Raw genomic sequence first — 15,662 nt, 5'->3', positions numbered from 1 at the left:
ACTGATCTAGAGATGTAAGAGTTAAAAACAAACAACATATGACCCCGGGACCAAACTTGAGGGGCGCACTAAGGGTTAAAAAAATGTATATATTGTATTGGTTTGACAAATAAAAGTATCAAAATGGCCCCCGCAAGCTTTATTTTTTCATTGTGCGGCCCTCAGTGTAAAAAGTTGGGACAGCTCTGTTATTACACAACCATGACTAGATAATAAAACGGAAGGAGGTTTGACGGCGACTCACCTTGCGCTTTGAGAATGGCCGCCTTGCCTCTACCAGCACCAGAACCTTGGTTCTTGTTCTTCATGCTCTTCAACATGGGAGCGTTCTTCAACATGTCAGGTAGTATCAGGAAGCGGATCTTGCTGCCGCGGATGTACACCTGCTCCAGCTGAGCCACGCGCCCGTCACGGTAGGTGACGGTGATGTTGGACATCTGCGGAGCACATCCAGAGTCAAGGAGTTGTTCACCTTGAAGGCGCATACATTCTGTTGGCATCGTGTGTGTGTGTGACCACAGATCTGGTTTTTGCCTCATCCTTCACTCTAAGCGTGAGTGAAGAATTCACTGCCCGCCTGATTATGTCCAAAAGAGATGATGCAGTATTATCTGCTCACAGATGCTACCTGGTGGTTGTTTGAGCACACTGCGGCTAGTCCTGGGTAGTCCCCCTCCTTAACCTTTTAAGGTCCAAGCTGTTTACATGCTTTTTTTAATTTCTCTTTGCTATTTGGGCTTATTGGACCCTAATTAGAATAAAAACTAAGAATCATCTTTTGATATGATGTACTTAGTCCATAAGTACACAAACGTGTACTTCATGTTTAGTGACATGCTAATTATTATTTTTACACTTTTCCCCCCCAAAATTCTATTGTATGTTATACTCTTCTGACACCACCAGATGGCAGTATAAGTGTCCACATAAGCAGCCATAAGACCCCAATTCAGTAGTGTACACAATTTTGGAAATAAGAGTTAAAAGTTGCTGTCCATGCATGTGGCCACTAAACCTTTAGAGGTTTAATGCTTCAGTCACAGGCAGGATTCTCACAGGAATGAGGCAAAAACACTGCAGCCTCCCTCTGATAGACATGAGTCAAGCGGGCCCGCTGTTTTATGTCCAAATTTGCAGCAGATTTATAAATAAGTGTTGTGGCTTTTTTTTCCCTAAGAACATCAAATCAACTTGTGATTTTAGAAATGTCCAGGGGTTCCCCTTAATGTAAAGGCATTTTGATTGCCGACACACCTTGAAAAATAAGGTTGTTTTAACTTGAAAACAAATTAAAGTAATATTTTGTAGCCCCCAGTAGGGCTGGGCGATATATCGATATAGTCGATATATCGCAGGTTTGTCTCTGTGCGATATAGAAATTGACTATATCGTGATATTGGAGTATACGTTCTCACGCAGTTGCTTTTAGCTGCGGGCATTACACTACATGCTCTTCTCACTCTTTCTTGTCTCTCCTCAGAGACAAAACAAGCGCACCTTCTTACATACGTCACATACATATACGCCCTCGCAGAGCAGAGAGGTAGCGTTAGCTGTGGTGCGAGTGGTAATACGAGAGAAAGAAGGTGCGAATCTGGTAACAAATGAAGAATTAATTCCCAAGAAAAACAGCACGGAGTCCATCGTCTGGCAGTGGTTTGGCTTCAAGCGGGAATATGTCGAACATACAATCACAATTTGTCAAGTGTGGGGCAAAAAGTAGCATTACTGCTAATATGTAGCATCATTTGAAAAGTCACCCGCTAGAGAATTAAGAGTGCTTGAAACTCCGCATGTCAACATCTCCGTTCGGTGCCACACCAAGAAAATGCCAAGGCAACCATTTCCACATCAACACCGTATGAAACAAATATTCAACAACAGAAGGAGATAACGTCCGCAGGAACCTACCACATAGCGAAGGACATACACTATTTGATTTCCTATTATGCAGCTCATTTTTATTTGACACTTATTGAAATATCTTGTGTGACATCGTGCACTTTAAACTATTGTAGTGGTGTTCTGTACAAAAGGTGCACTTTAATTTAGTGTTGTTTTGATATGTCATCTTAGTGACATCATGCACAAAAGTGCACTCATACACTACCGTTCAAAAGTTTGGGGTCACCCAAACAATTTTGTGGAATAGCCTTAATTTCTAAGAACAAGAATAGACTGTCGAGTTTCAGATGAAAGTTCTCTTTTTCTGGCCATTTTGAGCGTTTAATTGACCCCACAAATGTGATGCTCCAGAAACTCAATCTGCTCAAAGGAAGGTCAGTTTTGTAACTTCTGTAACGAGCTAAACTGTTTTCAGATGTGTGAACATGATTGCACAAGGGTTTTCTAATCATCAATTAGCCTTCTGAGCCAATGAGCAAACACATTGTACCATTAGAACACTGGAGTGATAGTTGCTGGAAATGGGCCTCTATACACCTATGTAGATATTGCACCAAAAAGCAGACATTTGCAGCTAGAATAGTCATTTACCACATTAGCAATGTATAGAGTGTATTTCTTTAAAGTTAAGACTAGTTTAAAGTTATCTTCATTGAAAAGTACAGTGCTTTTCCTTCAACAATAAAGACATTTCAATGTGACCCCAAACTTTTGAACGGTAGTGTAGCTTGTTTTAAAATGTCTGACAATCTTGCACTTTGTTTTGGAAATGACACGAATGTTTGTGCCACTGCTTAATAACTTTTTAATAAAAACAGTTTTGGTCAATTGACTTAGTTGTGATTTTCCTCTCTGCATGAAAGTTTAAAATGAGCATATATTAATGCAGTATGAAGAAGAATGTTTTAATGTAGACACATAGAATCCTCATGCTGCTGTGATTAAATGCATCAAGTGCTCATTCAAGGCTAAGGCAAAATATCCAGATATATATCGTGTATCGTGACATGGCCTAAAAATATTGAGATATTAAAAAAAGGCCATATCGCCCAGCCCTGGCCCCCAGAAGAAATCAGAAAATCCGACGCTATTTTTAACTTTTATGACCAATCCTACAGTAACAAACGGCACCCTTCAACAGGTTTTACCTCCCGTGTAAACATTTTCGCCTCGTGAGTCCGCGCTTCACCGGACGCACAACAACACTTCCTCATTCTCCGCCAATCACCTTTCAGGCATGGACGTTGTGTTTGTGATCATGGGAAAAACTGACATCATATCCAAAACCACATGAACATAAAACATTAACATGAGCTGGTCGTTACAGCATGCATTGATACACATTCATCCATCCATTTTCTACCGCTTGTCCCTTTTGGGGTTGCTGGAGCCTATCTCAGCTACAATCGGGCGGAAGGCGGGGTACACCCTGGACAAGTCACCCCCTCATCGCAGGGCCAACACAGATAGACAGACAACATTCACACCCACATTCACACACTAGGGCCATTTTTTGTGTGTGTTGCCAATCAACCCATCCCCAGGTGCATGTCTTTGGAGGTGGGAGGAAGCCGGAGTACCCGGAGGGAACCCTCGCAGTCACAGGGAGAACATGTGCAAATACCACACAGAAAGATCCCGTGTCCGGGATTGAACTCAGGACTACTCGGGACATTCGTATTGTGAGGCACATGTACTAACCCCTGTTCCGCCGCGCTGCCCATAATATATTATTTGCGCACCAACTTAACCACCGAAAAAAAGACTGATCACCGAAAACCACGCTACCGAAACCGGAAGTAAACAAAACGCCCGCCATTGTCTGGAGTGTTGTCAGTATGTCTGTGATGTGGATGTGATTTGTATATACAGTCCAGGCTTCTATTCATTCAATGCGTTTTCTTTATTTTCGTGACTATTTACATTGTAGATGGTCACCGAAGGCATCAGAACTATGAATGAACACATGTGGAGTTATGTACACTACCGTTCAAAAGTTTGGGGTCACATTGAAATGTCCTTATTTTTGAAGGAAAAGCACTGTACTTTTCAATGTAGATAACTTTAAACTAGTCTTAACTTTAAAGAAATACACTCTATACATTGCTAATGTGGTAAATGACTATTCTAGCTGCAAATGTCTGGTTTTTGGTGCAATATCTACATAAGTGTATAGAGGCCCATTTCCAGCAACTATCACTCCAGTGTTCTAATGGTACAATGTGTTTGCTCATTGGCTCAGAAGGCTAATTGATGATTAGAAAACCCTTGTGCAATCATGTTCACACATCTGAAAACAGTTTAGCTCGTTACAGAAGCTACAAAACTGACCTTCCTTTGAGCAGATTGAGTTTTTGGAGCATCACATTTGTGGGGTCAATTAAACGCTCAAAATGGCCAGAAAAAGAGAACTTTCATCTGAAACTCGACAGTCTATTCTTGTTCTTAGAAATGAAGGCTATTCCACAAACTTGTTTGGGTGACCCCAAACTTTTGAACGGTAGTGTACTTAACAAAAAGAAGTGAAATAACTGAAAACACTTCTTCCACTCCCGTCCTTGCACGCTACACCGCTACAACAGAGATAATGGAGAAAAGACGCTGTCGAAGATGAGCCACGTAAATAAGACCGCCCACAAAACGGCGCATCTTGAAGCGACTGTCAGAAAGCGACTTGAAGGTGACATTTTGACCAAACCACCATTACATGTTATGTAGACCACAGAGAAGTGTTTTCTGTTTAGAAAAAATATAAATAAATATGACCCCTTTAATGCTCCTGTTAGAATAATGATGTATAAGTTATCACACAACTCTTATTAAGTTTTCTCTTGTCAGCAGTTTGGTTCCAGACCCTGCCTGCTGACAGCCAAGGATGGACATCGAGCACCACGGCGCGGACAGGACAGAGACAGGGCGAAATCACGAGTGTCAGCACATTTCCATTCTGAATAATCATGTGTTGTGTCTACTGGGGGCTGCTTGCAGCCTCAGTGATGTTAACTAGGGACCTCCCAAACAAATAGAGGAGCATGTGGGACTGTACCTTAGAGCGTAGGGAGAAACTAACTGAGTGTACAGCCCAATACGTCTCTCCTCATGAGCTAAATTGAACTCTGTCTATGCCTGATTTCTTCTTCTTGTCTTGTGTAATAGTTTGGTGTTTGAACCTGACAGCGCCCTATAATCCGGTGCGCTTTTTGTATGAAAATAAACCTGGGCAGTGTGCCTTATAATCCGGTGCGCCCTATGGTAGGTCTCATCAGTGACGTCTTCTGCAATTGAACGACAAAACTGTGATACACACAGACACCTTGTAGACGGGGTGGCATCTGTAAAGCTGACGTTTACAGTTGAGTTTAAAGTTAAAGCGCTCCTGTACAAGCACATGGATGATTATAGAGGACAAGTTTACCAATTTAAAATCACCACGAAAAGAAATAGATTGATTTTACAAAAGTAAAATTAAACTGCGCACTTTTCTAAATGGACTAGAGAAAGTAAATTAGTGCAATAATTGGACATTTTTAGGTGGATTTATTCCACACGGTGTAATTATTTATGCATAATTTGAATAAATAAAACACGAGTGATGGGCAAATTTTATATATTCAAAATGGACATGATTAATTATTGTTTGCACATGAAAATGTGTCGGTGCCTATGATAAAGGCCAGGGGGTCTCGTTACCTGGCAGTTCATGTTGTCCTCGGCCTCGATCAGCTTGCCCCTGTAAACTTCTCCGGTGTTGGTCTCACAGGTCACAATGTGTCCCTCTGCCTCGTGAAGCACTTTGATGGGCACACCGATCGACATTTTCCGGTAGTCTCCTACAAAAAAAAACAGAACCCTATTTCGTCAGGTGGATAAATCGCAGAACTGATGTGAAAATGCACCTTTGCAAGCTTGAAAGTGACGTAGTGAACGCAATAGATTGCCGGCGTCTGAATACACTAGTCCAGTGTTTTTCAACCACTGTGGGAAATTATCTAATTTCACCTATTTGGGTTAAAAATATTTTTTGCAAACCAGTAATAATAATAATAATAATAATACCTGGAATTTATATAGCGCTTTTCTAAGGTCTGCAAATGATGTGCTGCTGTTGAGTGTCGGTGCTGTCTAGAGCTCGGCAGAGTAACCGTGTAATACTCTTCCATATCAGTAGGTGGCTAATTGCTTTGTAGATGTCAGAAACAGCGGGTGGCAGTGTGCAGGTAAAAAGGTTTTTAATGCTTAAACCAAAAATAAACAAAAGGTGAGTGCCCCTAAGAAAAGGCATTGAAGCTTAAGGAAGGCTATGCAGAACGAAACTACAACTGAACTGGCTACAAAGTAAACGAAAACAGAATGCTGGACGACAGCAAAGACTTACTGTGGAGCAAAGACGGCGCCCACAATGTACATCCGAACATGCCATGACAATCAACAATGTCCCCGCAAAGAAGGGTAAAAACAACTGAAATATTCCTGATTGCTAAAACAAAGCAGATGCGGGAAATATCGCTCAAAAGGTAAACATGAAACTGCTACAGGAAAATACCAAAAAAAGAGAGAAAAAGCCACCAAAATAGGAGCGCAAGACAAGAACTAAAACACTTAACACAGGAAAACAGCAAAAAACTCAAAATAAGTCAGGGCGTGATGTGACAGGTGGTGACAGTACACCTACTTTAAGAGCTATATTGATGCATGCTTGGTTTTGGTTTAAAGTTATATCCAACAATTGCGAAAACGACTTTTTACTGTCAACCGAGTTTCGTTTTTTAATGATTTCTGCTGGTGTTGTGCCTCCTGGTTTTTTCAACGTAAAAAAAATGTGCCTCGGCTCAAAAAAGGTTGAAAAACACTGCACTAGTCTATCGTTGCACAAACACGAGACTAAAATGTGATAGGTTAATTTAGCTCGTAAAAACATGAATTAGAGCAATCAACACACAATTTAAGAGTATCTAGTGAGCTACGGTTGGCGAAATTGCACATGCTAATGTGTACAGTTAGTCTCTAGCTACATCAAATTTGACATATTTATAAATGACAGTAGCATAGAAATTACAGATGTCCGATAATATCGGACTGCTGATATTATCGGTCGATAAATGCTTTAAAATGTAATATCGGAAATTATCGGTATCGGTTTGAAAAAGTAAAATGTATGACTTTTTAAAACGCCGCTGTACGGAGTGCCACATGGACGTAGGGAGAAGTACAGAGCGCCAATAAACCTTAAAGGCACTGCCTTTGCGTGCCGGCCCAATCACATAATATCTACGGCTTTTCACACACACAAGTGAATGCAATGCATACTTGGTCAACAGCCATACAGGTCACACTGAGGGTGGCCGTATAAACAAGTTTAACACTGTTACGAATATGCGCCACACTGTGAACCCACACCAAACAAGAATGACAAACACATTTCGGGAGAACATCCGCACCGAAACACAACAGAACAAATACCCAGAACCCCTTGCAGCACTAACTCTTCCGGGACGCTACAATATGCACCCCCCCCTACTCCCACCCCCGCCCACCTCAACCTCCTCATGCTCTCTCAGGGAGAGCATGTCCCAAATTCCAAGCTGCTGTTTTGAGGCATGTTAAAAAAAATAATGCACTTTGTGACTTGAATAATAAATATGGCAGTGCCATGTTGGCATTTTTTTCCATAACTTGAGTTGATTTACTTTGAAAAACCTTGTTACTTTGTTTAATGCATCCAGCGGGGAATCACAACAAAATTAGGCATAATAATGTGTTAATTCCACCACTGTATATATCGGTATCGGTTGATATCGGAATCTGTAATTAAGAGTTGGACAATATCGGCAAAAAAGCCACTATCGGACATCTCTAATAGAAATGTTTGTCAAATTTATTATGCTCAAGCAAAAAAAATCTACATAAATGTCGATTTATGAAAGTAAAACCTACATTTTCTAATTGGTTTAATAATTTAAAATGATCAATTAAATCTTGGAAAATGATTAAAAATACAAAATCCCTTATATTGATTTCGTTATTGCAGAAATGTAAAGTGATTTAAACTAGCCTTTTTTTTGTCTGTTTATATGATTTATCTTATCCTATTTTTTGTGTTATTATTTTTATATTCTATTTGTATTTGCAGTAAGTCGGAGCCGTTTCCAGCGAGGGTTGGACTCCGCCAAGGCTGCCCTTTGTCACAGATTCTGTTCGTAACTTTTATGGACAGAATTTCTAGGCGTTGAGGGGATCCGGTTTGGTGGCTGCAGGATTAGGTCTCTGCTTTTTGGTCTTGGTCCTGATGGTTTCATCTGGCCAGGATCTTCAGCTCGAGTGTGAAGCGACTGGGATGAGAATCACCACCTCCAAGTCCGAGTACGTGGTTCTCGCCGGGGAAAGGGTGGAGTGCCATCTACGGGCCGGGGAAGAGATCTTGCCCCATGTGGAGGAGTTCAAGTACCTAGGAGTCTTGTTCACGAGTGAGGGAAGAGTGGATCGTGAGATCGACAGTCGTCTTCAGTAATGCGGACGCTGTATCGATCCGTTGTGGTGAAGAAGGAGCTGAGCCGGAAGGCAAAGCTCTCAATTTACTGGTCGATCTACATTCCCATCCTCACCTATGGTCATGAGCTTTGGGTTATGACCGAAAGGACAAGATCACGGGTACAAGCGGCCAAAATGAGTTTCCTCCGCCGGGTGGCGGGGCTCTCCCTTAGAGATAGGGTGAGAAGCACCCAGCCGAGTCCCACGGGAAGTGGGGGAGAAAAGTTGGCAAAAGTCCCCAAAATGTTCAAAATACCTACCCAGGATCGAGTGCCACAGGTCCCGCCGCCGGCCGGGATGCCCAAAATGTCAAAAACGTGCCCAGCAAAGTCCCACGGGAAGGCGGGGAGAAAAGTGAGAATATTCTGCAAAAGTCCCTAAAATGTTCAAAATACCTACCCGGGTTTGAGTGCCACAAGTCCCGGCCGGGATGCCCAAAATGTCCAAAACGCGCCCTCCGCCATCTGGGAGGAGCTCTAAGTAGCTGCTCCTCCACATCGAGAGGAGCCAGATGAGGTGAGTTCGGGCATCTGGTCAGGATGCCACCGGAGCGCCTCCCTAGGGAGGTGTTTAGGCCACGTCCGACCGGTAGGAGGCCACGGGGAAGACCTTGGGGAGACTATGCTGGTCTGGGAATGCCTTGGGATCCCCCTGGAGGAGCTGGACGAATTGGCTGGGGAGAGGGAAGTCTGGTCTTATCTGCTTAGGCTGCTGCCCCCGCGACCCCACCTCGGATAAGCGGAAGAAAATGAATGGATTTGTATTTGCTCTAGTTTTCTTTCATTACGTGTTTTGCGAAAGACAATATTTGCTCAACCTGATGGATGTTTGAAATTGCTGAAAGTGCCTTGGTGTTTATGTACATTGTTCCATTGAAAAAAATAAAAATAGTTAGCCCCTAGCTAGCGGGTAGCCACATAAGACACACCAGCGAGCAACGAGGCCAAATCGACTAAACTACACTAAAAGCAACTAAATTTGATTTTAATTAAACATGACTCGGAAATGAAATGCATACTTTATAGCGAACAATGGGGTCAAAAGTAAATGATGATGCAGAACGCAGAGCTAACATGGACGCCATGCTGAAAGAAAGAATGAATTAAATAGTCGGTCTTAGTTCAGGCTAAAAATACAAATAAATGGAATTATTTGGAAACATAACCACTTATTGTTGTTTCTCTTACCTGTGACTAATACAGATAAAAAAATAGAGCTCCTCTTGTTGTTTTTCTGCTTAAAGAAAAGACCCAACGTGTGCTTGTCGTTCTTCGGTCTTGCCTCTTTTGGAGCCTTTTTTCCGCCTACCCACAATGCATTGGGGCGAGAGTTTAAAGGAAACACATCCGGTCTAGCCGCGCGGTGCTTTCTGGGATCTGATTGCACGTAATTATCCATAGACATCTAATAAATAGACGCAGCATTGGCTGCCTTGACGCGAGAAATTTGGCCGCCATCTTGAAGTGGTGATGAGGAGCCGGCGAGCAGCCTAAACTGACAGTTGACAGGTAGAAAACAAAGATGCCGGGCTGGTGTTCAGCGTTTTCCTGCTCAAATGAGCGGACTGTTGAAAATAGGAATTGGGGGTATTACTTTTCAAAAGTAAGATTTAACATTATTTTGTATTTTGTGAAAAGAATATTACCACAGAGTTGAGAAGGAGCAAAGATCTTCAATAGTACGGAAATCGTAAGACCATAATAGAATTGCTTGTCAATGAAATTAATTAAATTTAAAAATGTCATACTTGAATAACATAAAGTGGAAATAAATGATGAAGATAAAGATTGTAAAAACCAACAGGGGCAAAAGTTAGGACCACAGTCCAGACTGTGTGTGTGTGGGGGGGGTGGGGGGGGGGGTGGGGGGGGGGTGTAATAAATGTTAGCTAACTAGACAATCAGATGGACAGTGGCTATACAGTAGTCTAAATTTTGTCTAGCTTTCCAACCCAATTTTGTGTAGCCCGCCTTCGTGAAATGTGTGGGACTTTTATCCAAAGCGACATACATAAAAAATACATATGAAACAATTACTGTAAACATGATCATTTAAGGGAAGAATGTAATACAACATATCAATACAAAATAAACTCTGCTGCTGCAGCAACAGAGATACAGTCACTAAGATATATTAGATATCTAATGTATTCATACATTGTTTATGTAGGATATACGCATGTATATATAACCTAATCATATTTTTTCTTCAATTTAAAAATAGCTGACCGTTTTTTTCCCCCTTCTCTGGGATTATATTCCCAGTTTTGATCTCGGACGCCTGGTCACTTATCATATAAGAATATTCTATTACTGTTAAGCAAACTATGAATAATAAAACACGCCAAAACATGTCATTTATTTATGACAAAAAAGTGCGTGAAAATCAGTGGTATTCAGTGAGGTAAAATTAATTAAATGCGCTGACAGTTCATTGCTCCTGCCAAATGAATTGCACTGAGTGGAGCGGATCACCACTCCAATATGGCGGCCCCGCGTCTCGTCAGCGCCAGTAGGCCGTAGCGCTCGATGCTGCGTACCCTTATAAGATGTCTTTGTAATTATTACGACTTTTTTTTTTAATAGTTTTTATTTACATTGCATGAATGAACAAAAATAAATAAAGTCTACCATATCATGTAAAATGGCCAAATGGGTTGTTTAATATCTGTTTAGTGACATTCCGTACCAGCAGAGGGCAGTGTTGACTGTTGCTGGTATTGTTTTACAACAGCACTTACGTCCTCTTTGTCTAAAGTTTACTTTACGTTACAGTTAAAAAATAAATAACTTACCACATGACTAAATTGAAAGTAAGTACCAGGTGATCACAATATTTATATTTTGTTTTTGTATCTCGGTTAATATTATTAAAAAAATAAAGTCAGAATTGAACACAAACATAATGTGTAAGCCCGTCAAAGATCCTCTCCGCATGAGATGAGCTCTCTGCTGTTTTTAATGATCGACATAATGCAGCTGAGCTAGGCTCCAGCATTCCCCGCCCCCCCGTAAGGGACAAGCGGTAGAAAATGGATGGATGGCTACATAAAGAACACTAGTCAAAGATCCTTTATATGAAAGGACCACTGCATTTTTGAAGGACCTACTGCAGCAATGGTCTATAATCAACGCTAATCAAAGATCCTCAATATAACAGGAGCGCTCTGTTGTGTTTAAGGAGCTACTGAAAATACATTTGCGGAAAAGATCCTCGATATGACAGACAGGCTGAGGGGAAAAAAATCCTAGTCAAAGATCCTCTCCGTATGACAGGATCAGCGCTCAGCTGCGTTCAAGGACCTTCTGGAAATGTCTTTTCATCAAAGATCCTCAGCAAGACAGAAGTGCTTAGTTGTTTTGGAGGATGTACTGGAAAAAAATAATTAAAGCCCCACTGTGGGGGAAATGCTAGTCAAAGATCTTTTATTTGACAGGAACACTGCTGTTTTTAAGGACCTACTGCAGCAATGATCTACAACAACGCTCATCAAAGATCCTCAATATAACAGGAGCGCTCTGTTGTTTTTAAGAAGCTACTGAAAATATATCTTCGGCAAACATCCTCGATATGACAGACAGGCTCTGCTGTTTTTCTGGGGGGGAAAAAAATCAGAGTCAAAGATCCTCTCCGTATGACAGGAGCGCTCAGCTGCGTTTAAGGACCTTCTGGAAATATCTTTTCTGTAACACACAATAACTTGGTACTCAACACATGCTAACAGTTAACAGGCTAACTTATTTGACTAATATTGCAACCTTGACACACTTCACACATGCTAACATTAGCATGCTAACTTTGTTAGCTAATTTTACAGCTGTCCACCTCAGTCATCTAACTTGGTACTTGACACATGCTAAAATTAGCATGCTAATCTCTTAAGCAAACTTTGCAGCCGTACACCTTGGAGTCATATGACTTGGTACGTAACACATACTAACGTTAGCATGCTAATATTTTTTTAGCTAATTTTGCTGCTGTACACCTCAGTGTCAGTGCGTGACACATGTTAACATTAGCATGCTAAGTCTTTTAGCTACTTTTGCAGCCATACACACCGGAATCGTATAACTTGGTACTCGACACTTATTTAACTAATATTGCAAACCTTGACACATGCTATCCTTTTAATTTTGCAGCCTTACACCTCAGAATCGTATAACTTGGTACTCGACACATGCTAACGGTTAACATGCTAACTTATTTGACCAATATTGCAACATTGACACATGCTAACATTAGCATGCTAACTTTGTTAGCTAATTTTACAGATGTCAGTCATATAACTTGGTACGTGTCACATGCTAACATTAGCATGCTAACCTTATAAGCAAATTTTGCAGCTGTACACCTTGGAGTCATATGACTTGGTACGTGACACATGCTAACCTTAGCATGTTAATCTTTTTTAGCTAATTATGCAGCCATACACCTCAGAGTCAGGTAACTTGGTGCGTGACACATGCTAACATTAGCATGCTAACTCTTTTAGCTTCTTTTGCAGCCGTACACCTCAGAATCGTATATAACTTGGTACTCGACACATGCTAACGGTTAACATGCTAACTTATTTAACTAATATTGCAACCTTGACACATGCTAACATTAGCATGCTAACTCCGTGAGCTAATTTTACAGATGTCCACCTCAGTCATATAACTTGGTACGTGTCACATGCTAACATTAGCATGCTATCCTTTTAATTTTGCAGCCGAATTCCAGTCTTTCCCAGGAGTCCGAGGTGTGCTGATGTCACCTGGATGTCTCCTGGATGTCTTCTGGATGTCTCCTGGATGTCACCTAGATGTCTTCTGGATGTCTTCTGGATGTCTCCTGGATGTCACCTAGATGTCTTCTGGATGTCTTCTGGATATCACCTAGATGTCCCCTAGATGTCTCCTGGATGTCTTCTGGATGTCTCCTGGATGTCTCCTGGATGTCTCCTCTCCTGGATGTCACCTGGATGTCTCCTCTCCTGGATGTCTCCTCTCCTGGATGTCTACTGGATGTCTCCTCTCCTGGATGTCTCCTCTCCTGGATGCCTCCTCTCCTGGATGTCTCCTGGATGTCTCCTCTCCTGGATGTCTCCTGGATGTCACCTGAATGTCTCCTGGATGTCACCTGAATGTCTCCTGGATGTTTCCTGGATGTCACCTGGATGTCTCCTGGATGTCTCCTGGATGTCACCCTGATGTCTCCTGGATGTCTCCTGGATGTCTCCTGGATGTTTCCTCTCCTGGATGTTTCCTCTCCTGGATGTCACGATGTCTCCAGGATGTCACCTGGATGTCTCCTGGATGTCACCTGAATGTCTCCTGGATGCCACCTGGATGTCACCTGGATGTCTCCTGGATGTCTCCTGGATGTCTCCTCGATGTCACCTGGATGTCTCCTGGATGTCTTCTCTCCTGGATGTCTCCTCTCCTGGATGTCACGTTGATGTCTCCTGGATGTCACCTGGATGTCTCCTCTCATGGATGTCACCTGGATGTCTCCTCTCATGGATGTCTCCTGGATGTCTCCTGGATGTCACCTGGATGTCACCTGGATATCTCCTGGATATCTTCTCTCCTGGATGTCTCCTCTCCTGGATGTCACGTTGATGTCTCCTGGATGTCACCTGGATGTCTCCTGGATGTCACCTGGATGTCTTCTCTCCTGGATGTCTCCTCTCCTGGATGTCACGTTAATGTCTCCTGGATGTCACCTGGATGTCTCCTCTCCTGGATGTCACCTGGATGTCTCCTGGATGTCTCCTGGATATCACCTGAATGGTTCCTGGATGTCACCTGGATGTCTCCTGGATGTCACCTGGATGTCTTCTCTCCTGGATGTCTTCTCTCCTGGATGTCTCATCTCCTGGATGTCACGTTGATGTCTCCTGGATGTCACCTGGATGTCTCCTCTCCTGGATGTCACCTGTATGTCTCCTCTCCTGGATGTCACCTGGATGTCTCCTGGATGTCTCCTGGATGTCACCTGGATGTCTCCTGGATGTCTCCTGGATGTCACCTGGATGTCTCCTGGATGTCTCCTGGATGTCACCTGGATCTCTCCTGGATGTCTCCTGGATGTCACCTGGATGTCTCCTGGATGTCTCCTGAATGTCTCCTGGATGTCACCTGGATGTCTCCTGGATGTCTCCTGGATGTCTCCTCTCCTGGATGTCACTTTGATGTCTCCTGGATGTCACCTGGATGTCTCCTCTCATGGATGTCACCTGGATATCTCCTGGATGTCTCCTGGATGTCACCTGAATGTCTCCTGGATGTCACCTGGATGTCACCTGGATGTCACCTGGATGTCTCCTGGATGTCACCTGGATGTCACCTGGATGTCTCCTGGATATCTTCTCTCCTGGATGTCTCCTCTCCTGGATGTCACGTTGATGTCTCCTGGATGTCACCTGGATGTCTCCTCTCCTGGATGTCACCTGGATGTCTCCTGGATGTCACCTGGATGTCTCCTGGATATCTTCTCTCCTGGATGTCTCCTCTCCTGGATGTCACATTGATGTCTCCTGGATGTCTCCTGGATGTCACCTGGATGTCTCCTCTCCTGGATGTCTCCTCTCCTGGATGTCTCCTCTCCTGGATGTCTCCTCTCCTGGATGTCTCCTCTCCTGGATGTCACCTGGATGTCTCCTGGATGTCTCCTGGATATCACCTGAATGGTTCCTGGATGTCACCTGGATGTCTCCTGGATGTCACCTGGATGTCTTCTCTCCTGGATGTCTTCTCTCCTGGATGTCTCATCTCCTGGATGTCACGTTGATGTCTCCTGGATGTCACCTGGATGTCTCCTCTCCTGGATGTCACCTGTATGTCTCCTCTCCTGGATGTCACCTGGATGTCTCCTGGATGTCTCCTGGATGTCACCTGGATGTCTCCTGGATGTCACCTGGATGTCTCCTGGATGTCTCCTGGATGTCACCTGGATCTCTCCTGGATGTCTCCTGGATGTCTCCTGGATGTCTCCTGGATGTCTCCTGAATGTCTCCTGGATGTCTCCTGGATGTCTCCTGGATGTCTCCTGGATGTCTCCTGGATGTCTCCTCTCCTGGATGTCACTTTGATGTCTCCTGGATGTCACCTGGATGTCTCCTCTCATGGATGTCACCTGGATATCTCCTGGATGTCTCCTGGATGTCACCTGAATGTCTCCTGGATGTCACCTGGATGTCACCTGGATGTCACCTGGATGTCTCCTGGATGTCACCTGGATGTCAC

At 43.1% G+C, this 15,662-nt stretch overlaps 1 protein-coding gene across 1 annotated transcript in view; it reads right to left on the bottom strand.

Annotated features, from left to right (window-relative positions):
* LOC133656154 (small nuclear ribonucleoprotein Sm D3) overlaps nt 1-9,787 on the bottom strand; it is an 11,004-nt gene extending 1,217 nt beyond the window's left edge. Inside the window, exons 1-3 of the mRNA XM_062057041.1 lie at nt 9,621-9,787; nt 5,596-5,735; nt 245-437 (exon numbers count right to left, since the gene is read on the bottom strand). Coding sequence (XP_061913025.1) covers nt 245-437; nt 5,596-5,721 — 319 coding nt within the window. The 5' untranslated portion in view covers nt 5,722-5,735; nt 9,621-9,787. The remainder of the gene's footprint in view (nt 1-244; nt 438-5,595; nt 5,736-9,620) is intronic.
* Nucleotides 9,788-15,662: the final 5,875 nt, after the last annotated feature.

The sequence above is a fragment of the Entelurus aequoreus genome, linkage group LG08, assembly GCF_033978785.1.
Source record: "Entelurus aequoreus isolate RoL-2023_Sb linkage group LG08, RoL_Eaeq_v1.1, whole genome shotgun sequence".
NCBI lineage: Eukaryota > Metazoa > Chordata > Actinopteri > Syngnathiformes > Syngnathidae > Entelurus > Entelurus aequoreus.
The sequence above is the reverse complement of the archived record's forward strand: the minus strand, read 5'-3'. Positions and strand labels throughout refer to the sequence as shown.